Here is a 23,961-nt window from a genome sequence, read left to right as displayed (position 1 = left end):
AATCTCATACCTCAGTAATTACCCTAAATGTAAATGGACTGAATTCACCAATAAAGTGGCACAGAGTAACAGATTCGATCAAAAACAAAATACAACCATATATGCTGCCTTCAAGAAACACATCTAAGCTTCAAATACAAAGGTATATTCAAAGTGAAAGGGTAAAAGATGATTCTCCAAGCAAATAACATCCACAGAAAAAGCTAGTGTAGCCATATTATATCTGACAAAATAGATTTAAAAATAACAAAGATAACAAGAGACAAAGATGGACACTTCATATTGATAAAGTGGGCATTACATCAAGAAAACATAACACTTCTTAATATATGCACCCAGTCAGGGAACACTGAAATATTTAAAGCAACTACCAATGGAACTAATGTGAGAAACAGACAAAAAAAAAAAAAAAAAAAAACACACACTATAGTTGGGAACCTCCATTGACAGCTATAGATGGATCGTTCAAATAGAAAATCAACAAAGAAACATTGGCCTTAAGTGACACATTAGACCAAATAAACATAGTTGACAGTTACAGAGCCTTTCATTCCAGAACATCAGAGTATATGTTCACATGGAGAATATCCTCAAAGACAGGCCATATGTTGGGTCACAAAACTACCTTTTACAAACTCAAGAAGATTGAAAGTATACCGAGCATATTCTCTGATCACAATGCTTTGAAATCAGAAATCAACTGTAAAAACGAAGTAAAGAAACCCAAAATATGTGAAAATTAAACAACATATTACTAAAAATGACTGAGTCAAAGAAGAAATAAATGATGAGATCAAAAGACGTGTAGGGGCAAATGAGAATGACAATATGACATATCTAAACTTCTGGGGTGCAGTGAAAGCAGTAGTAATAAAGATTATTACAGGCCTTTCTCAAGAAACAAGAAAACCCTCAAGTAAATGATCTAACATTACATATTAAAGAACTAGAAAAAGAACGACAAAAGCAAGCAAAAATCAGCAGAAGAAAGGAAATAATTAAAATTAGAGCAGAATTAAATGAAATAAAGAACAGAAAGACTATACAAAATTAATAAAATAGCTGGTTTTTTGAAAAGGTTAATAAAATCAACAAAACTCTGGATAGACTTACTAAAAAAAGAGAAAAGGCTCAAACAAAATTAAAAAATGAAAGAGAAGTTACCATAGACCTCACAGAAATACAAAGGCTCATTAAAGAATACTGTGAAAGACTACATGCCACCAAATTCAATAACCTAGAAGAAATGGATAAGTTCCTAGAAATATATAACCTTCCTAGACTGAATCATGAAGAAATGGAAAATCTAAATAGACTGATAAACAGTGAAGAAATTGAAACAACCATCAAAAACCTCCCAAAAAATAAAAGTCCAGGACCAGATGGCTTCACTAGTGAATTCTACCAAACTTTCAAAGAACATTTGATACTTATCCTTCTCAAACTCTTCCAAAAATTGAAGAAGAGGCAATACTTCCTAATACATTTTATGAGGCCAACATATCCTCATACCAAAACCTGGTAAGGGTATTACACACACATACACACACAAACTACAGACCAATATATCCAATGGATACAGATGCTAAAATCCTAAACAAAATTCTAGCAAATCAAATAAAACAATACATGAAGAAAATAATACATTGCAATCAAGTGGGTTTCATTCCAGGGGACAAGGATGGTTCAACCTTCACAAATTAATGTGATACATTGCTTTAACAGAACAAAGGATAAAAATTATGCAATCTTTTCAATAGATGCAGTAAAGGTATTTGAGAAGATACAACATCCCTTTATGATTAAAACACTCAACAAGATGAATATAGAAGGTAAGTACCCCAAAATAATAAAGGCCATATATGACAAACCCTCAGCCAATGTCATACTCAATGGTGAAAAATTGAAAGCTTTTCCTTTAAGATCAGGAACAAGACAAGGATGCCCCTTCTCACCACTCTTATTTAACTTAGTTCTGAAAGTCCTAGCCAGAGTAATCAGTAAAAGGCATCCAAATTTGGAATGAAGTAAACTGTCACTTTTTGCAGATGACACGATTTCTTATATTGAAAACCCTAAAGGCTTCAGAAAAATAAACTATTAGAAACAATAAACAAATACACTGATGTTGTAGGATACAAAATCAATGTACAAAAATTCACTGCATTCCTATATACTAACAGTGAAACTTCAGAAAGAGAAATGGAAAATGCAATCCTTTTTTGATTGCAACCAAAAGAATAGAATACCTAGGAATAACCTTAACATAGGATGGTGAAAGACCTATATACTGAAAACTACAAAAGAGTGTTAAAAGAGATTGAAAAATACACAATGAAATAAAAAGATATTCCATGTTCATAGATTGGAAGAACTGATATAGTTAAAATATCCATATTACCCAAAGCAATGTACAGATTTAATTCAATGCCCCTCAAAATTCCAGTCATTTTTTAAATAAGTAGAACAAGAATCATCAGATTTGTATGGAACAACAAGACACCAAATAGCTAAAACAATCCTGAGAAGTAAGAATGAATCTTGTGTCACAATCCCTGACTTCAAATTATAACACAGAGCTATGATAATCAAAACAGCATGGTATTGGCAGAAAAACAGATACACAGAGCAGTGGAACAAAATGGAGAGCCCAGAAATAAACCCACATGTGTATGGACAAATAATTTTTGGGAAAGGAGCCAAAAACACACAATGGAGAAAAGAAAGGCTCTTCAATAAATGGTGCTGGGAGAATTGGAAAGCCACATGTAAAGAATGAAACTAGATTACAGTTTTTCTGCTTGTACAAAAATTAACTCAAAATGGATCAAATACTTAAATATAAGACCCAAAACAATAAAGTACATAGAATAAAACTCATGGACCTTGGTCTTAAAGAGGATTTTATGGATTTGAACCCCAAAGGCAAGGGAAGTAAAGGCAAAAATAAATCAATGGGATTATATCAAACTAAAAAGCTTCTGCACAGCAAAGTAACCAAGAGTGAAGCAAAAAGACAACCAAACCCAATGGGAGAAAATATTTGCAAACAGCTCTGACAAGGGGTTGATATCCAAAATATATAAAGAACTCATGAAACTCAACAACAAACAAACAATAAGTCCAACTAAAAAATAAGCAGAGGACCTGAACAGACACTTTCCTCAAGAAGACATGCAAATAGCCAATAAATATATGAAAAGATGCTGAACTTCACTAGCCTTTATAGAAATGCACATTAAAAATACAATGAGATACCACTTCACACCTGTCAGAATGGCTATTGTCAACAAGATAGGTGATAACGAGTGGTGGAGAGATTGTGGAGAAAATGGAACCCTCATTCAGTGCTGGTGGAAATGGAAACTGGTATAGCCACTATGGGAAACAGTATGATGTTTCCTCAAAAAACTAAAAATAAAGTTACCATATGACCAAGCAATCCCCCTTCTGGGTATCTACCTGATAAACTTGAAAACATTTATTTGCAAAGATGTATGCACCTGTATGTTCATTGAGGCATTATTCATGGTGGCCAAGACCTGGAGACAACCAAAATGTGTTTCGATAGAGGACTGGATAAAGAAGATGTGATACATATGTACTATGGAATATTACTCAGCCATAAGAAAAGATGAAATACTGCCATTTGTGACAACATGGATGGACCTTGAGAATGTTATGCTAAGTGAAATAAGTCTTTCAGAAAAAGCTAAGAACCATGTGATTTCATACAAATGTGGATATAAAACTGAAACTCACAGACATAGACAACAGTATGGTGGTTACCAGAGGGAAGAGGTTTGTTGTGTAGTAAAGGGTAAAGGAGTCAATATATGATAAAGAAAGATGATTTGACTTTGGGTGGTGGGCACACAATGCAAAACAGATCAGGTATCATAAAAATGTACACTTGAAACCTATATGACCCTGTTAATAAATGTAACCCAACAAATTTAATAATGTAAAAAAACATAAAACATTAAAGAAAGACAAAAATTAAAAAGAAATGTTTAAAAAAACTAACGTTATGATAACTGGAACAGTGTAGTAATTGTTGTGGGAAAAGGTAGCCTTATGCTATTTCAAATCATTGGAAGAAAAGATGAATTATTAATAGATGATGTTTGTTACCTACTAGGGAAAAAGTTGAAGTTAAGTCCTGCTTTGCACTTTATAGAAGAACAAATTCCAAAGATAAATATAAAAAACAAAACTAGGAAAATACTAGGACAAAATATAGAAAAATATTTGTATCATTTGGGAGAAAAGGAGGGTCTTTCTAACTCAGACAAAATTCGTGAAAAGTGAAAGAAACGTTTTACACATGGAAATTCAAAACTTTTTTGTACATAAATAATACTAAACAAGAAAAATATAAGCATGAGAACATATTTGCAACATATTTAACAAAAGATTAAAATTTAAGATGTGTGAAAATCTTCCACAGAATTAGAAGAGAGAAGCAATACAACAGAAAATAAGCAAAGGATATGAATAGACCAATAAGGAAGAAATTGAAAATGACCTATAATTTTATGAAAAGATCTTCACTCAAATGTGCAACTAAAGAAATTTTTCACAATGAGATATCTGTTTGCAGACTCTAAAAACACAACAGAACAAAAAGATTCATCATATTCAGTTTTGGAGAAGTGATGGAAATGAACCTTCCACTGTGGAACAGTTTTATCAAAATTCTATGTTCCTTTTACCTATGAATTCTCTTGCAGGATTTCCTGCAGAAATAGTTGCACATATGTAAAAACAAAAATGTTTATTTCAGCATTGTTTGGGGTATAACTTAAGTGATAGAGCCAGACTTTGTGGATTCTACCATCAACTAGTTTTCTAACCAAAGGCAAGTTAACATTTTTGTGTCGGTCTTCCCATATAAAATGAGAAACTATAAGGTTGTTGTGAGCAACAAAGATAATACATGTAAGTTGTTCACCACATGTCCTGGTACAATACATAGAGTTCAACAAGTGTTAGCTAGCATTAATAGTGAAGATTTTGAAATAATTTCATAAATGTTCATCAAAATGGGGAAGGATTATATAATGAGACAACATACTATGGACTCATATATTTTTTTAAAAGTTTATTTTCAGTGATATGATTTTGTCCTGACATGAACTGGGAAAGGTTTTAACCAGCATGGCCCCTATTTGGTTTGTATAGTTCTCATGGCAAAGGGTAGAAACAATAGAAGCAAACACATTTCCGGTTCTAATTCATACATTAGAGAACATCACATCCATTTGAATTGCACTGACCAAAACAAATCATATGGATTCTGCCTATTAGGAGGCACTTTAGTCACATGGTGAAGGGCATTGATGTACAAACATCTGACTAGGGAGAAAGTGAATGGTAGGAAAAGTAATACAATCTGTCTATGATGTGCCATTGAGTAGGTTTTCCACTGTGTGTGTGTGTGTGTGTGCGTGTGCGCGTGTGTGTGTGTGCGTGTGCGTGTGGTTTCTGTTGACTTTTAGAACCTGTGTCTATGACTCGTGCATGTGAGGAAAAAACACTGTGAAGCATTTGTGTGTGCACGTACAAAGAAAATGAGGTTATGTGGAACCTCAGCAGGAGGGATATCTCCCAATTTCTTGTGTCTCCCCAGGTGAGATGTAGATACTTGGTTGATCACCAGACTCGTTCCCAATTTAAGTTTGGTAAGTAGTAGAGTTTATTAAGGCAAACTTACATATGGGATATGTCTTGGGTGATCTGCAAGACAAAATGGATCTCCACACCATTTGACAGGTGCCAAAGAATTACATAAGGTAAAAGGGGTGAATAGTAATGGATACTAATACATGAATGCTGCCAGGTATGGGAAGTTACTTTACATGCTTGATCAGATGAGGACAATGTCCAAGGACCAGCACATAGTACAAGGCAGGGGAGGGGTGCTGATTTATCTCAGAATGAGCATCAATTATGGTCTGACAGTCTGTAAACAGGGTTTGTGGTAAGTAACCTGTTTTGGCCTGGGTCCAGCTTACAGGTCTGGGGGTGGTTATGTGATGGAATAGTCTCTCCTCCTTCATACCTCCCATTAACTCTATATCCCCTTTCAGTTACTGGTCCCAGTAATTCTTTTCCCTTTTACAACAAAACTATTTGAAAGAGGTGTGAGACATTCTGTCGCCTCTTTCTCTCCTCCTATTCTCTCTTTTTAAATCCATTCCAGTCAGGCTTTTTATTCTACAATATACAGAAATTGTTCTTGTCAAGGTCATCAGTGACCACCACATTGCCCAATCCAGTGATTATTTCTCTGAATGATCTTTACTCTACATTTGATATGGACAGCACACTTCCTTTGTTTCATAACTCCTCATCACTTGTCTTCAGGGACATCACACTCTTCTCATACAATCTCGCAAGCTGCTCTTCTTATTCTCTTCTGCTGGTTCTTTCTCATCTTGACTTCTAAATACTGGTTTAGTTGTCCAAGGCTTTGTCTCTTTTATAGTTTCAGATCCCTTAGGTCATCCCATCTAGCACGAAGGTTTAAGGTCCATCCTATGACCATGACTTCTATATTTATATATTCTTTCCCATGAACTTCAGAGTAATCTATTTGATTATCTATTCACCATTTGTACTGGAATGTCTAATAACTGTTTTATGCTACTCTGTCCAAAGTGATTTATTGATGTTTCTCAAAACTCATTTTCATTCTCTTCCCCACCCCTCCATAGACAGCAACTCTATTCTACTATTTGCTCAGGCCAAATCCCTGAAAACCATCCTTTATTTCTGTACTTCTCTCAGATGCTCAATCAGGGTATCTCATAGGCTCTTCCTTTTCAGTGTATCCAATGATAGTATCTGATGATTACTCACCTCTCCACTGCCACCATGCTGGCCTGCCAACTATCATTTCTTGCCCAGACTCCAAAAGTAGTTCCTAAAATGGGGTTCCCTGCTTCTATCTTGCCTCTTTCTATAGACTCTTTTCATACAGGATACAAAGTAAAACTTTTATAGGCATCATCTCACTGGCTGACTTAACAGCCTCTCAGCTACCTTTCTTAGCTCTGTTTTATGATAGATACCAGACTTAATGCACCAACAGAGCACTTAGCTTATACCTAAGACCCCATCTCTGGTATAACGCTAAAGCAAATGTAGTTTAAGTTGAAAACATCGTTTTGTGTGAGTGGCAGGTGGTTAATATTAGTGCTTTAGTGGATAAGTCTATAGGGGAGGTAGTAAGTTGAACACAGAAACCATGGCATGAAATCCATGTACAGCAGCCACACAGGACAGAAACCCCTCCAGAGAAGCAAGCAGTGGATACAAATCTATCTTAAGATTTTGAGAAAACACCCAAGTGGGAAATCAATGTAGCCCTGTTTCTATTTCTTCTTAACATTGATCACTACCTGGTTTTTATTTTCATGTTGCCTGTCTCCTCCTTTAAAATATAAACTTAATTTACTTAAATTGTTTGTGATTAGCGGCTTCTGTCTCCAGTGCCTAAGGAGTGTGTCGTGTGTAGTAGGTACTCAATCAGTATTTACAGAATGACTCAAGACACAAAATTAGCTTCATAAAACAGTACTTTGTTTTTGAGTTTTTATGAATTAACCCCAAAGTAATTTCTTTTGTAGCTCACAACTAATTTCCCTGTTTTATTTTAAGGTAAGTGAGGATGTGGTGAAGTGCAACTTTATTATTATTATCTTTTTAATCCTCATCCAAGGAAATGTTCACTGATTTGAGAGAGGACAGGAGCAGGGCAAAGGGGAAGAAGGATAGAGAAAGACAGGGAATCGATCTGTTGCCTCTCCTAGGAACCCAGACAGCCACAAACCTGAAATCTTTTGGTGCAGGGGAAGGTGCTTTAAGCAACTGAGCTACCAGGCCAGGGCTGAAGTGCACCTCTAATCTGAGTTTACTGAAGATGCAAGCACCAAGATTAACCTAAGTGAGAATGGTATTCTGATGACATTACCCAGAGATAACATGGTTTCTGTTCTAGCTTTGCCAATTACCATTTGCAATTTCCTCATCTGTAATGTGGGGATAATTACAGTATTTTTATGTGGTTATCGTGAGTGTTAAATGAGAAAATAAATACATGTTAAGGCCTCAGGGCAGCACCTAACTGTACCAATAAACGCAGCTATTTGGTTGTTGTGTTGTAGCTTCCCTAGGCTGGGCAGGTCCACTTGAGACCCAGGTAGACGGAAGAAGATGCGTGCAGCTGTGGGGATGCTTGACATGCCTTTATTCAGGAAGAGTCACACAGGCCACAAACCCGTGTCAATGTCTGTGTCACTCCCCCCCCTCTTTGGGAGTCATACAGGCCACAAGCCTGTGTCTACGAAGGCGCTGCAACTAACTCACTCTCTCTCTCCCTCGCCCTTCCCTCCCTCTCTCTCTCTGTGTGAGAAGCCCCTACCTCCTTAAGTACTAGCCCAAACAAAGCTCCCAGCCAGAAGGTGAGGTAACCTAGCATGAGCTGTGCATGTGAGCCTGTTCAAGGCTAAGGGGCAGTTTATCACACCCAGGCTCAAGGCTGTGAGACCACTGCTTTATCAGACTCAAGGGTATGAAGAGCTGCTCCACCTAGTTACCCAAACACCTGGGTGAGGAAGCCACACTGCCTCCACTTACCTTTCAGTTGTTATCATATTATTTGTATTGGTAGTACCCTACTAAATGTAAATTACTACATCATAAATGCATTCAAAGTTAATGTTGTCATGGTGACCCCTAATCTAACACATTGCTTTAGTTTGCTCCCCATAATTAACTTGAGAAATCCATTGTGGCAATGATATCTTTGTGATTTTAATGTACTACGATTGAGAGGTTTCTACCTGTGGCCTACAGTCAACAGGGAGTAAATAAAATTTCAGAGCTGAAACCAATTTATTTTTAGTGTAAACTGAAATCAACCTACCCTTTGCAATCTCCCTGTCAATCGCTGCGGGGGAGGGATGATATCTTATTGAATTCTATAGCCCCAGGGCCTAGCAGAGCACCTAGCGCGGGACAATCAATTTCGTTAAGTGACGGACCAGTGTATCCCTCCGCCAAACGCTTAGAGCACTCAGAAGCACCACCAGAGGCACAGGGGTGAGAATCCAGCAGCCCTGCGTGCACCGAGCTGCGGGAAATCTTGGAGGAGTCTGAATGGTAAGTCAACATCCGCTCGCATCCTGAACTCAGCCCAGGACACGCTCCCACGTAGGCGGAGCACGTCGGGAAGGAAGCCGGCTAGGCGACGAGGGGCGGAGCCTATCCTGGCTGAATGGAGTGCGCAGATGCCCGGACCTGCCGGCGCGAGGTGCCCGGCTTCTTACTGCCCTTCAGGACCGAGAGTCAAGCAGAGGTGGCGGGGACCGGGGCACGCGTGCAGGAGCAGGACTTAAGGCAGTGGGGCCTTACAGGTCAGTTGCCCCGGGCGAACTTCCGCCTGGCCGGCCAACTCGCTGGGACTCGCCTCTTCAGGCCCGGACCCCGCGCCAAGAATGGTACTGGGCATCGCTAGTGGACCGTTCTGTCGGCTCTTTTCCTGCGGACCACACGGTCTGGCCTTCCCTTCACGCCCCTGCGTTGGCGCTTGGCGGAGGAGGAGCCCCGCCTGGAGCCAGGTGGCCTTTGCCCGCGGCTGCACGTGGGGCGGGGGATGGAGGACGCTGCGGATATAGGATTCAAGGGTTCCTAGTACCTGGCTGTCTGCCTATGGGAGGTTGAGCTTGATGAAGCCTGCCCTACAGGGAAGCCTTCCTTTGAAGAAGAGAAGTGCCGCTGGGCTTGGGTATACAGTTTCTGTGCTGGTGGGTTTGCAGGCCTGGCTTGGGTGTTTGAACTGTTCTGTGAAGCTACCACAACTCGGCTCCCAGCTCCAGGTTTCTTCGTTTTCTGTGCATGCACAGTTCTCGGAGAATTCTTCCCCCACTGGCTAATCCAGCGCCCCCATGCTGTATTTTAAAGTAAGCTGCTGAACCAGGTTTATCAGTTCATCTTCGCACGTAACTGCCCATCTTTCTTATATTAGTCCTTCCTTCCTTAAGGTTTCCAAAGAGCCAACATTCATTCCCCGAGGTCTGCGGGCAGCGAGGTTGATGTATCTCCTGCGAATGGAGAGCCAGTTCCTATTTTCTGGCCTGCGCTCGACCTAACCTCTGCTACTCTCGTTTTCTTTATTTAAAAAATGGGGAACACTGTGCATACTTTAACAGTGTGACAGAACCTTAGATCAATAATAAAGAGCGTAGTGGTTAATTCATTACTTACTGTGTGCTGCGGAGAACCACATACTATAAGGTGTTAGTACAGAGGTGAGCATAGCAAATATGCACTGCCCTCCTAGAATTTGTGCTTTCAAAAGAGTACAAAAAAGTATTTATTGAACTCATACTATGTGCTCTATGTCAAAGGAGGTGTGAAGTTTTGTTATTCTCAGAATGAAACAAAAGGTGCAGTTATATGTCCAGCTTAGGAGAGGGATGGATAAAGGATAAAGACGAATGGATAGGATACAGAAGTGAAAAAGAAAGAAAAAAAAAAGAAAGAAAGAAGGAGAGCCCTTCTTGAGTGTCTAAGAGTTTAAGAATATATTTCGCTGTGTCTGTAAGGAGTGTGTATCCAAATTAAATGTGAATTTATGGACTTGATATTTATGTCTGGTGTACCTTAAGACAGAGAGGGAAATATCGATGTGTTACTGCACTTACGTATGTATTCATTGGTTGATTCTTGAATGTCCCCTAACTGGGGATTGAACCTGCAACCATGGAATATCGTAGCCAATTGAGCTACCTAGCCAAGGCCTGTTTGATGTATCTTAATGAAAGTTTATATGTTTGTGTGTTTGCTTATTTCCATTTTTTTAGATATGATACTTTGAGAACATGTGCTAGGGGGATAAAGTGTGCATGTTAACACTGTAGGCAATATACTCAGAAATGTACACGTGGATGTGGGCTGATTTAGTGTAAATGAGAAGGTAAATAAGAGGTTGCAAATTTGCATGAGTGAGATGAAGTACATGAGAAAGTAAATACATAGATGTGGAAACTTGGTGTTGGGAATGGATAAATTGGTAGCGGAGAGAAAGAAAAAATAGAAAACGGGTATACCAAAGGAATATTGTAACCTGAAATTCCTGTTTCTGTTTACCAGAATAAATTAATATTCTGATAAACTCTTCTTTAAGTTGGTTAAAAATGCTTACTGAGCCCTCAACGGCGTGGCTTAGCTGGTTGGGTGTCCTTCAGCAGAGGGAGAGCCACTGGTTCAATTCTGGTCAGGGCTCATGCCTGGGTTTCAGATGCGTCCCAGGTAGGGGCACCAGTGAAAGGAGGCTGATAGGTGTTTCTTTCTCACATCAATGTTTCTCTCCTTCTTTTTCTTCCTCCCTTCCATTCTTTCAAAAAAAAAAAATCTAAAATTTCTTTAAAAATACTGATTTTTCTTCCTTCTTATTAAGAAGTCGTACATGTTCTCTGTAGAACATTTAGGGTAATATTCTGTTCATGAAAAATAGTTTAATCTCCATATTTCTCTTACTGTTAACTGTTATTATGTGTCCTGCCAGTCCCTGTTCTAGATATGTGTCGTATATCTTTTTCTTTTTTTCTGAGTCAGAGTGGGGAGCCATGGAGAAGTACAAGAACAGTTTCATGTACATACTTTTATTTTGAAACTTAATTTAAAAAAATTACCATTTAGTTTTCTCTAATGTCACTTAAGTGGGTACAGAGTATTTCACTGTATGGATATGCCATAATTTAGTCATCCTCTCCACTTAGATATTTAACTTCTTACATTTTTGCTGTTATAAATAATACTAATAAATATCAGTATAACGAAATACCTTGTGGAGTTATGAATTTCAGTTCCTCAAAGTCAGCATTTGTAGAAGAAGGAGTATGTGAAATTTATGCTCATTTCTCCATACTCTGACCAACACTGATGTTTTCTAATTTGAGAAGTTAAAAATGCTGTTTTATTGTTTAATATTTGTTTACTAGTATTGACACTTTGATATTTTTGTCTTTTGTTCCTTCTTTGTTTATGCACTTTACCTATTTTTATTTTTTTTAAATTGAGGTATTTGTTGCTTTGTAGGATCTTTCTTGAGGGTATTAAATATTTGTTATGTGTATTGGGAATATGGTTTCTAGCTTTTTATTTGCCATTTGATTTTGGTGTATGTTTGCATTGTAGTGGTAAATTTGAGTCCTTAAAGGTTAAGAATCCTTTGCTGTCAAATCTTTCAGCCTTTTCCTAGATGATTTTGCTGTCAGTGTTCTGCATAGAAGAGACTTTGTTACTCTGAATTTGTAATTATTGACCTAATATTTTTCTTCTAGCATAATTATGATTTCTTTATATTTTAAATGTTACTTCCCCCAAAATTTATTAGAAACAAATTCTATTTTTTCCATCGAATATGTAACAAATTACTCACTGTAGGATGACTTAAATAAGTATTTTGTTCTGCACTATTTTTCCCAGTGAGTCAAAAACTTTCTAGTAGGTCTTCTTCTCCTTAATAGTGTTATAGGTATATTCCATACATACCAGTGAACTTCAGAAATCCAAAATGATCATAATGATATGTTAGGGCTGCTTTATTTTTGGAATATGCAGACCTATTACTTATTGCTGTTTTTGCTTGCTTTTCATTACTTGTCATTCACCTGAAAGGTGATCTAGAGAATTCAAACAATTCTGATGGCTATTGCAGATGGACACCCTCAAATTTGTTTCTTCTCATCCCCTGTGCCTGTGTTACTGCATTTTAGAGGCTAGAAACAAAAAGACTAGATTTCCCAGTCTCCCGTGTAGTTCTGTCGTGGATGTGACTTGGTTTCTACCAAACAGGTAACTAGGGAGGTTGTAAGGGAATATTGAAGGAGAGGCTACAGTCTTGGAGGGATTTGGGTTTTCTGCATTTCTCTTCAGGACTAGTCCTAACTTTAAGGTGGTTAGGTGTCCATTGGGTGTCCATTTAGCTGGTGTGGGTTGTGGCTGAGCGGGGGGTTCTTAGAGCTGAGAGTTGGAGTAATGGCCTCCCGGGTTTCCCCCCCTCTAAGTAACTTGTCATGTTTCTCTGGCTACTTTCAAGATGTTTTGTCTCTAGTTTTTAGTAGCTTAATTATGATGTGTCAGGTTTATTCTGTTCAAAGTTTGCTCAGCTTCTTGAATCTGTAGGTTTTTTGCCAAAATTGGCGAGTTTTCAGCCATCATTTCTTTGAATACTTTTCAGCCCCAGCCTTTTTCTCACCTCTTGCTGAGATGCCAAGGAATGAATGTGGATCTTTTGTTAGAGTCCTGCAGTTCCCTGAGGCTGTGTCTGTGTGTGTGTGTGTGTGTGTGTGTGTGTGTGTGTGTGCGCGCGCGCGCGCGTGCGTGCGTGTTTGAGAGGGGACCCAAAAAACCTGGAATTTATTTATACAAAATTGTGTATTCTTACACATTTAAACTTCAGTCACCTTCGAAGTAGTATTCATTTGATGCAATATACCTATTTTTTCCATTGTTTCCATTGCTCAAAACAGCTTTTGAACTCGCTGATTTTGATGCCTTCTAGTGCTTGTACCATTTCTTTGTTTCACCTCTTCCACTTTGGCAGAGCGTTTCCCTTTGAGGACTTTTTTCATCCAGGACACACAAAAAATAAGTCACTGGAGGGAAGTTAGGGTGAATAGGGAGAGTAGGGCACAGGGGTCCTGCTGTTTTTGGTCAACACTGAGTGCAGTGTAGGCAGGTGTGCTTGTAAATCATCCATCATCAAAGGGGCAAATGTGTTGAGAGAGTCTTCAGAAAAAAATTCATTGATGCCTAACACAGCCTCTGACAACACCGCCAGCTGGTGCACTAATACAGATGGGTGTCTAGAACACTCACTTAGTGGGTGAAACCTGTATCACAAGGGGCCCACCCCCCAGAAGATAATTTCATTTTTTGGGGTCCTCTCTCATACATATGTATGTATTTATGAATTAGTTTTATCCTCATCAGAGGACAACACTGATGTGCGAGAGAAGCATTAATTGGTCACCTCCCATACGCGCCTCTACAGTGGATTGTATGTACCTGGTCTCAGGATCTTCTGTGCCCTGTTCGGGGACCTACAGCCTAGGTATTTGCCCTGACTGGGAATTGAACCCACAATCTTTGGTTATGGACGACAATCCAACTGAGCCACACTGACCAGGGCAAGTCCTTATTGTTTTCTTTTTAGAAAGAAAAAAATAGTTTAATATTTAATTGGCCAATATAGAACAGGAAGCTTGAGTTCTAAAAAGCCCCCAACTCCTTGATGGTTACAGATTATGTAAGGCAATACCGCAAGATACCATGAGTTAGGGTTTTGAGGTCATGCTGGGGGCTGATTGGTTAGAGGTGAAGTAAGGGTAATAATTCATTTCTTTAGGTTTATTTATTTATTTATTATTATTTATCTATTTTTTGGTGATAGATGGTAACTAGACTTATTGTGGGGATCATTTCTTTTTCTTTCTTTTAAGTTTGTTTTATTGATTATGCTATTATAGTTGTCCTGTTTATTTCTCCCCTTTATTCCCCTCCGTCCTGCACCCCTCTCCCACCAGCATCCCCCTCACCCTTAGTTCATGGGTCATACATATAAGTTCTTTGGCTTCTCCATTTCCTGTACATTTCTTTAGGTTTTGAGGATAATTCTGATGTCTTTTCCAGCATCTCTTTGTCCTGTCTTGTGGGAAAGTAGCCAAGGAGTCATTCTACCTTAGGGCTCAGGAATTTAAATATAACATAGATCAAGGTGTTTTCTTTAACATGACTATTAGGTCTCAGCTACTATCTTCTGCTGCCTCAGGGACTGGTGATTATCAGGTAGAAGGCCGTGTCTCTTTGTAGCAGGGTAATCCTTTGTTGTGGGGAGCTCTCCTGTGTGTTGTCAATCTTTTCTCTCTGTTGTTCAGATTAAGTAATTTCCATGGTTCTGTTTTATTGTCCATTGATTCTTTCCTCTCTTCTCTCCATTCTGCTGTTGAGCTGATCCACTGAGGTTTGTCTATTTATTTATTTATTTGATCCACTGATGTTTATTTACTCATTTAATCAGTCTTCACCTGAGGATATGTTTATTGATTTTAGAGAGAGAGGAAGGGAGAGAGAAAAAAAAAATCTATGTGAGAGAGAAACATCAATCCATTGCCTCCCATACATGTCCTGACTGATAATTGAACTTGCAACCTAGGTATGTCCCTTGGCTGAGAATTGAACTTGCAAGCTAGGTATGTGCATTGACCGGGAATCAAACGTGCCACCTTTTGGTGTATGGGATGATGCTTCAGCCAGCTGAGCCACCTGGCTAGGGTAACTGAGGTTTTATTTTGGTTTGCATTTTTCAGTTATAAAACTTCCATGTAGTTCTGTTTTAGGTCTTTTGTTTCTTTTCTAAAGCTTTCTATTTTTTCAGTTGTTTCAAATTCATAATTACTTGTTGAAGCATTTTAAATCATTGCTGCTCTAACATCTATCAGATAATTCTAACATCTGTGTTATCTGGCTATTGGCATCTGTTGATTATCTTTTTTCATTAAGCTTGAAATCTTCCTGGTTCCTTATATGAGTGATTTTTGATTGAAACCTGGATATTGGTAAATTATGTTATGAGACACCAGATCTTATTTAAGTCTGTTTAACTGTCCTTTTTTTTTTTTTTTTTTTTTTTAATGTTTCTCTGACTGGGGGAGAGGGGTTGTTGCTTTGTTATTACCAGGTGGAAACAAATTCAGGCTCCCCCTTTCAGTCTCTGTTGACACCTGGGTGTAGGGAGGGGCTCCTCCTTACCTCTGGTTGAGAGTGAGAGTAGTGGCTCCTCACTTGGTCTCCACTGACGCTGTAGGATGGCATTATGACCTTTGGGCAATGATAAAAGTCCTGAGTTTCCACTAGGCCACCTCTGACACCACTTATGGGGATTGTAGCGGAGGAGGGTCATTATGTTCTATAGGGGCAGAATTCTAGGCATTTCCGGGTTGTTAATTTTTCACCTCCAATCTGGGATATATGAGGCAAAAAGAAACCTGGAACTCCTCACCTTGTTCCTTGGGTCCTGAGGTCACTAGCTGGGCTTCCTCTTCTCTCCACTTTTTCAGAGTTAACTTACGTTTGTTTTCTTTGTAACATTCAGGAATTTTAGTTGTATTAGCAAGAAGAATGGGGAAAAGAAAATCTCCATCTTCCCAGAAGCCAGTTTCACATTCTAATCTTCTTTGATTAGTTGAATTTTCTAACCTACAAAATGGAGATAATGCCTAGTGCTTGGCATTGTTATAAGTATTGTATGAGGTAACTTATGTAAAGTGTTTACTACTCTCCCTGGTATTTAGTAAGTGCTCAATAAAAACTTACTTTCTTTTAATGTTTTACAGTTATTATATATGGCCTAGTTTCTTTTTGAAGACCATGAGTTCAAACCAGAAAATTACATTTTTAATAGTTAATTCTATGCTTGAGGTCTGCCCTTCCCCCAAGATGTGGCTGTTCTCTGAAATTGGATTTTCTTGCCTCAAGGGGGAGAGAAGAGAGGCAGTACAGGCTCCATGTGGTTTGCAGATCCTTCCTGCTGTTCTTGTGCACTGTTAAAACACCCTCTGTGCAACATCATTTTAGTCTTCACAGCACTGCACCTCTGTTGAAACATAATTTAATCTAGTCTTTTCTCAATTTTTTTGCAAAATTTAAATGGTTGCAATTAGGCAGACATGTACAATCCATGTGTTGTTGGTGGTGGTTATGTTGTGTCGGTAATGCCTCATTCCCTAGAATGGACACTGGCATGAGTCTCGGGTAGTAAAGAGGCCAACTCCCAACCTAACTTTCTTATCTGTCATGTGGATCCCGTAACACTGACAGGCTATGTTAGGGCTTTGAATATAATGGTAACTAAGTGTGCTGAAAAAGTAGTTTGGAAGTCAGCAAATGTTTGCATCAGTAACTTGCCAGCAGAGGATAGGGCTAGTAAGATTGGGAGTATGGGGATTTAGGCCATATTCTTCAGGTGAAATCTTAGAACATGGTCTGTGTGTATGCTGCAATGTCTGCTCTTTGGACTTGCTGTATTTTTTATTTCTAGGGATTCACCTACGCTCTTATCAACTGGAGGGAGTCAACTGGCTAGCCCAGCGCTTCTGTCGTCAGAATGGCTGCATCCTGGGAGATGAGATGGGCTTGGGTAAGACCTGCCAGGTATGTTACTGTGGAGTGACCACTGTTCACCATCACTGAAATACCTTCTTACAACTCATTATTATCTTTAGCTACTAGTATATATTTTTATATTAGGTGGTGAAATGCCAGAACCGTTATTTAGAGATCATGACCTTGGAGCTGATGTTTCTAGTCATGGGGACAGTTTTGAACTGTATCATTACCCTTATCTTAGCCCTTGATGTGCAGGATTTTAGTTACTGGGTAGGGTTTTTCTCTTGTAAATCAAATATACCTGTCCCAGGGATCAAATTGTTTCTGTCCTCCTTAGCAATATTAGCAATATTTTACCTAGTAAAGTTAGCCGATCTCTTAGAGTATTAATCTCCCTTTTTCAATCAGTAGTAGGGCTACTTCCCATTTTTCTGGCATGCTAGAGAAGTGCAGAGGAAGAACTCTGTTTTCCAAAATGCCTGGGACATGGAGAATCAGACATGGCCTTTTTAGGCATTGATAAACAATGGTGTGTTGAGATGGATGCTTTTTGGTAGGATGATCACCAGTATAGCCCTGTGTTGATATATGTTAGTAGTAGCCTTGGACTGATGGAAAGCACAGACACTCAAAACCCTTGGATTAGTCATAGAAGGTTTACTTGTCTACAAGATACCAGAGAAAGTCCGTGCAGTCAGGAAACACAGCAGAGGTGATTTGATCAAAAACTGTGGATGTATGTTTCTTAATATCAAAAAGGATGCACCAGAGATCACACAGAATGAGTGAAGGTCTCGCTAGTTCTTTTAGAAGCTCAGGTGCTCCCTCCAACTCTAACCTCACATACACAAGCGTGAAGCTGAAGCAGTTCTGCAGGTAGGCTAGTCTGACCATGTGTTGGAGCCTAAGGCAGGTATACCTCATTAATTTTGGGATTACTCCGAATACAGTGTGATCTGCAAGTATGGTCATATGAGGATATTTCTCAGGCAAGTCAGTCTGGTTCTACTACATTCCTGAACTGAAAGCTGTGGAACTAGAACAAAGGTAGGTTGCCCGATATTTCTGGGAACCAGGCTAACAGACTCTTGAACCATGTATGAGGCCTTCCCTGCAGCCTCCTTTGCCTTGGACATTGGTATTGCTCTAACTCCTGCAAATTCAGAGCCAGAAAATTTCACTTGTCCTTTGCCTTTTCCCAGTGTGTTCATGTAGCTCTACTTTTAAGTGCCCTAAAGATATTATGCCTTCAAATTTATCTTGCTAAAATTTGGTTTAGAATATTTGTATCTTTGTTCACGAAGGATATGGGTCTATAATTTCCTTCTTTTGTAATGTCTTTGTCTGGTTTTGGTATTGTGGTAAAGCTGGACTTATAAAATAAGTTGAGTATTCTCTTCAGTTTTTTGAAGATTTTTTGCAGAATTGGTATCGATTCTTCTTTAAATGTTTGGCGGAATTCTTTAGTCAACCCAAATTAATTTTGTAGATATATCTGGTTTAGAGTAATAAAAGATGTTTGTTTTCTAAATAATTTTCTAAATAGTATCATCAGCAAAAGTTAGGCAGAATGGTTCTAATCCAGTAAGCACTTAATTATTGGGTGATTATTCTGGGCACAGTCTGGGCTGGAAAGTGATAGATAAAGAAGAAAATTATTTCCACTATAAAATTAATATAATCTCAGTTAAAAAATAACTACCACCCCATAACCACAGTACTATAACACTGTAGTACTGTGGTTTAATGAGAGTTGAAATTATAGTGCACTTACAGTTTGTATTTTCATAACCTAACACTATCATTGTAATTTCCATTTTATTCTATTCTTCACAATCATTATTTTTTATTGGCTGCTTAATATTCTACCAAGAGAATTGATTATAGTTTACTTAAATGTCCTACAGATGAGGGATGGTGAATTCCCCTCTTTTTATACTACTTAAATGAACCTGAATGTGAATACCTTTGGGTATTTGCTTTCTCAGGATTTTGGATTATATCCTTAGAATAGATTTTCTCAGAAACAGTTCATTTGGGGAAGGGGGCATCCAGACTTTTTGTTTTATAAGCTATTTTCTCTGTATATCACAGCAGCCTTCTAAAGAAATCTTTTTAGTCAAAAGTGTGTACAGCTATATCCTACAGTAGGCCTATTTGGCCTTATTTACTGTTTGTTTTGCTCACTGGAATGTCTATTCCAGGAGAGCTAGTAGTTTTATCTGTTTTGTTCACTGTTATATACCAGAGCTCAGCACCTAGCAAATAGAAGGTGCTCTGTGAATGCACATAGGAGGGAGGACATTAGCAAGGAAAGAGAGCCTGGCAAGCAGTGGAGGCCAGCCACCATGTCGTTGGTCATTTTTATAGTCATATCTTGACACTATTTTTCATAGTATTCCTGATCTCTTGTGCATTATTCGCATTGCTTTCATTGATTTCTATTGCCTTTCCTGATTTTTTTTTCTTTGCATTAGGGGTTCAAGTGCATAAATATTGAGCACCATTGCTTGTTAACTACTGATATAATTTGAGTGCCATAGATTTCTTTGGCAATTACATTGAAGCTTCCATGGTACCACTCTAGGAATGGATGACTCTCTTCAAGTATATGCTATTTTTTTTGTAAACTAAGCCTTATGTAAAAGTTTGTGTTCTCTACAAGGTTGTGGGACATTTGTGGTTGTTTCTCATGTGGAAATGTGATCAAAACTGCCTTCTTTTTCTGTGTTTCAGACTATTGCTCTCTTCATTTACTTGGCAGGAAGATTAAATGATGAAGGACCATTTTTGATTCTTTGTCCCTTGTCTGTTTTGAGCAACTGGAAAGAAGAGATGGAGAGGTACAGAATAGATGTAGCTGAAATTTTATTTTTTACATTAAGATTTTTTTTCTGAATGATATGTGAAATACGGTAAAACAACATATTGTCTTAAACAGTTTTTTTTCTTCCAGAAAACTCTGACCTGAGGTAATGTAGATAAAGAGGATCTGATGGGGGGAGGGTCCAATGGCTGTTATTGATACTATTTGGAAATCTGAAGATCAGTCCTCATTTTTATTTAATTTTGCTGAGCTAATGGAGAAACCGTCTTTTTCATAGAGACATGGAGAGTAACCAACATGGAAAAAATTGTTTTGTTTGTAGAGTTAGCATGAGGCCCTTTTTTTTCACCTCTTCACACAGGGTTGTGGCATCCCAAGACTGATTGCCGGGCACTCTGAGGCCTGCGCATCTGCAATCCTCCCATGAAGTATAGTTTTCCCGATATGTATGCCCTTTTCCATGCCTCTGTGTTTGTGTTCATCAACCTTTATTTTTGGATTCAGATTTGCTCCAGGTCTTTCCTGTGTAACATATGCAGGTGACAAACAGGAGAGAGCCCACCTACAGCAAGACCTAAAACAGAAGCCACATTTTCATGTGTTGCTAACTACCTATGAGGTATCCATTTGTTTCTCTGTAGCAAGACCACTTAGAAGTTGTAGAATCCACTGGAATTAATATTTATTGAGCAAACATTTTTCTGGGAAGTCTACTTCATTTAGATTCTCGAAATGGGGCTGTGACCAAAGGAAGTGAAGCACCGTGGTGTTCCATATTAGTTAGATCTCTCCTCTTTTCTGGTGGATCAAAGGGGGAGGCTTTCCAGGGAAGTGGCATTTAAGCTGCTTCTTGGTCAGTGAATAAAAGGAAAGAATCTTGTGGGTTGAGGCATTGTCTCTATACCAGAGGATGAAAATGGAGGACACTTAGTTCCATTCTCATAAGTCCTTGTTCTTCATGCTAAGACAGGGTCATTGTAAGCAGGACTTACTCATGCCTCCCTTTTGCTTATCTGTAAGGTAGTGCTGTTTAGAAATTATGCTCATAACTTTTTTTTTTACTTAGTGAATGAATAGGACTTAGCTAACCCCTGTAGTTTAGGAGTGTTAGCTAGAAACCAGCTTATTAATATCAGAAGAATACCAGTACCAGCCTTTATAATGTATTTTCCTTAATTTTTCAGATTTGTTTGAAAGATGCATCATTTCTAAAATCGTGAGTATGTTGCACGTCTTCAGAAATTGTGTTGAATATATCATGAAAGTCACATTTTAGTACTTTGCTTCCCTGGTGGTATGTCTGTCTTCCATTAGTCTTATTTACAAATAGGCGGCATGACAGGAGTCCTACAGTCTAGTCCCCTACTTACTACCTGCAGGTCCTTGGGTTAGTTACTTAACCTCCATGAACCTCAGGGACAATTAAATCTCTTACCTTGGATGGTTCTTGTGAGGATTAAATAAAATAAGGTGTGCATGGTGGGTGGTTAACAGACATTAGATTCTTTAAATTGCAGCTTCAGGACTGCTGTTTGGAGATTTGACCTTAGTATAGGAGGTGACTGATTTGAACCTTTTCCTGGAAATATACTAAAGTAGCCACCAGTACTACAAAAGTAACATTTTAGAAAGGGAGTTTTAAGTAGACTTTTAATTAATAAGTTTTCAGCCTTCATATGAGCTCATGAAGTACAGGAAACTTAGATTTAACTCTTAGTACCACCTGATAATAGGGATGACATGTTGTGTAGTGTATGGTCAAGATAACAGTTACAATGTAGATTAAAACAGAGCTAGACAACAGGTAAATAAGATATGTTACTTTCATTCTCTCTGTTGCATGTGTAGTTGTGACATGGTTAGGTGGGGATTTGCATCTTTAATATTAAACTTTTGTTTTCAAAGTGCTTATCAATATTTTAAATGTTATTTCTCATTCAGGTTCTTTTCAGTTGGATTTCTTTCTTCATCTTATTTTGAAATACTAAAGGCTCAGTCATTGAGTCTGTGACTTCCATCCAGTATTTTGTTTGACTTTTCACTTAAATCAGCATATGATCTTACTTTTTTTAGAAGAGGATATGCTTTACCTCTGTCTCTCTCTTCTTAAGTTAATGTCCAACTTAATATTTGTTAAAGAACTCTCTTCTGGAAAGGCACTGTTCTGGGAGTCATCAGAAGTACCCAGGAAGGTAAACCATAGAGCTACTCTTGAGAGGACAGAAACTCCACGAGGGGGATAAAAAATATAGAGCTATCCATAATACAAGGTAATATATGAGAAGTCTCAAAGAATGAGAAGATTGGGACATAAATGTTATTTGGTACTTTATGTGAATTATCTTATTTAGTCTTCATGAAAACCTCAGTATGTGGGTTTTATCGTCCATTTTATAGCTGAGGAAAGTAAGAGATTAGGTAACTCATCCCACTAGAAAATTGCAGACTGGACATCCAAACCCAGCACTAGTGCTGTGTAGCCTTTTTTTAAGAGAGCTTCTCAGAGGATCTAGGTACGGTGGAGTTACACATTGTTCAGCAGAAATACAATCTTTCTATGTCATACTATGTGTTTGGAATCTATTCTAGGTGAATTTAACAACCTAAGTAATGAAGAGACATTTATAATGTTGACTCATAGTATGAATTCCCAAAACACAGATATATTCTTTTGATATACAGAGGTTGGCAAAGGTAGGTTTACAGCTGTGAGTACATGAAACAGTTTATTCTTATATTATCACTTATTAATTACTGTATTATTTTTCATACCAACACTGTAAACCTACTTTACCCTACCCTTTGGCAAGGTTACACTGTGTATGACTGTATAGCATACTCTGAGAACAGCTTGGGAAGTGTAATGTAATTTTTACCCTAAAGAAGATTATTTTGGAGAGTTAAGACTGTGCATGTAACAATATGAAAAATAGGACTTTTTTTTTGATAATAGACAATAGGCTTATACAGTCTTTGGATCAAGAAAGTTAGATATTACCTCATCCCACTTCTATTTAGTGCTAGAATTTCCTCTACCTCTTTCATTCCACGGAGCATCCTTAGAATGTGCTTTGATCAGTGCTTTGACCTACCTCACTAAGCCAAAATTGACTTCCCTGTATCCTGTTCCATTGAACAAGCTTTTACTGGATGCTTGCTGTGTGTAAAAACCTAAATATCTGGTTCTTCACAAGGGAACAGGACCTAACCTCTTTTGAATGCTAATTTAGTCAGGCGCAAAGCATTATACTGCTGCTATTTTTAGACCTTATCTATGACTAGTGTCCAACTTCATCTGGATCTTTGCTCCTTGTAATTGTTTTTTCTTTTTTCTTTTGGAGTCTCCTATTTTAACAATTAATGTGAGATTTCCATTTCCATTCTTTTTAATACTGCACTTATGGTTCTTCTTCTTAAGAGTTTTTACCATTAATAGTTGAATATAGGAAGAAATTCTATATTTAAAAAAAATTTTTTGTTCAAATATATTTGTCTCCATTTTCTTACCACCACTTTACCCTGCCCTACCCACCCCCATCTCCCATCCTCAGTCCTTCCCCACTCTGGCTTTGTCCATGGGTCCTTTATACATGTTCCTTGATTTGACCCTCCCCCCCCCCCTCCACCCCCTGTTACCTCTCTCCATCCTTCCCTCTTGTTACTGTTGGGTTGTTTTTTCTTTCAATGATGCTGGTTATATTTTCTTCACTTGTTTGTTTTGTTCATTGGGTTCTACTTATAGGTGAGATCATATGGTATTTGTCTTTTACTCCCTGGTTGATTACACTTAGCATAATGCTCTCCAGTTCCATCCATGCTGTCGTGAAGGGTAGTTCGTTCTTTCTTTCTGCTGCATAGTATTCCATTGTGTAAATGTACCATAGTTTTTAGATCCACTCATTTATTGATGGGAACTTAGGTTGCCTCTAGCACTTGGCTGTTGTAAATTGTGC

General features: G+C 38.2%; 1 protein-coding gene across 1 annotated transcript in view; it reads left to right on the top strand.

Annotated features, from left to right (window-relative positions):
- The first annotated feature begins 9,270 nt into the window (after nt 1-9,270).
- The window catches only part of CHD1L (chromodomain helicase DNA binding protein 1 like), an 80,132-nt gene continuing 65,441 nt past the window's right edge, over nt 9,271-23,961 (top strand). The window contains exons 1-5 of the mRNA XM_054563282.1: nt 9,271-9,422; nt 17,114-17,226; nt 19,918-20,024; nt 20,513-20,627; nt 21,193-21,224. Of these exons, the coding sequence (XP_054419257.1) occupies nt 9,284-9,422; nt 17,114-17,226; nt 19,918-20,024; nt 20,513-20,627; nt 21,193-21,224 (506 nt within the window). The 5' untranslated portion in view covers nt 9,271-9,283. The remainder of the gene's footprint in view (nt 9,423-17,113; nt 17,227-19,917; nt 20,025-20,512; nt 20,628-21,192; nt 21,225-23,961) is intronic.

Source organism: Pteronotus mesoamericanus, unplaced genomic scaffold (assembly GCF_021234165.1).
Source record: "Pteronotus mesoamericanus isolate MK-2021 breed Mesoamerican mustached bat unplaced genomic scaffold, CSHL_Meso_final scaffold_705, whole genome shotgun sequence".
NCBI lineage: Eukaryota > Metazoa > Chordata > Mammalia > Chiroptera > Mormoopidae > Pteronotus > Pteronotus mesoamericanus.
This window is presented reverse-complemented; position numbering and strand designations above follow the sequence as displayed.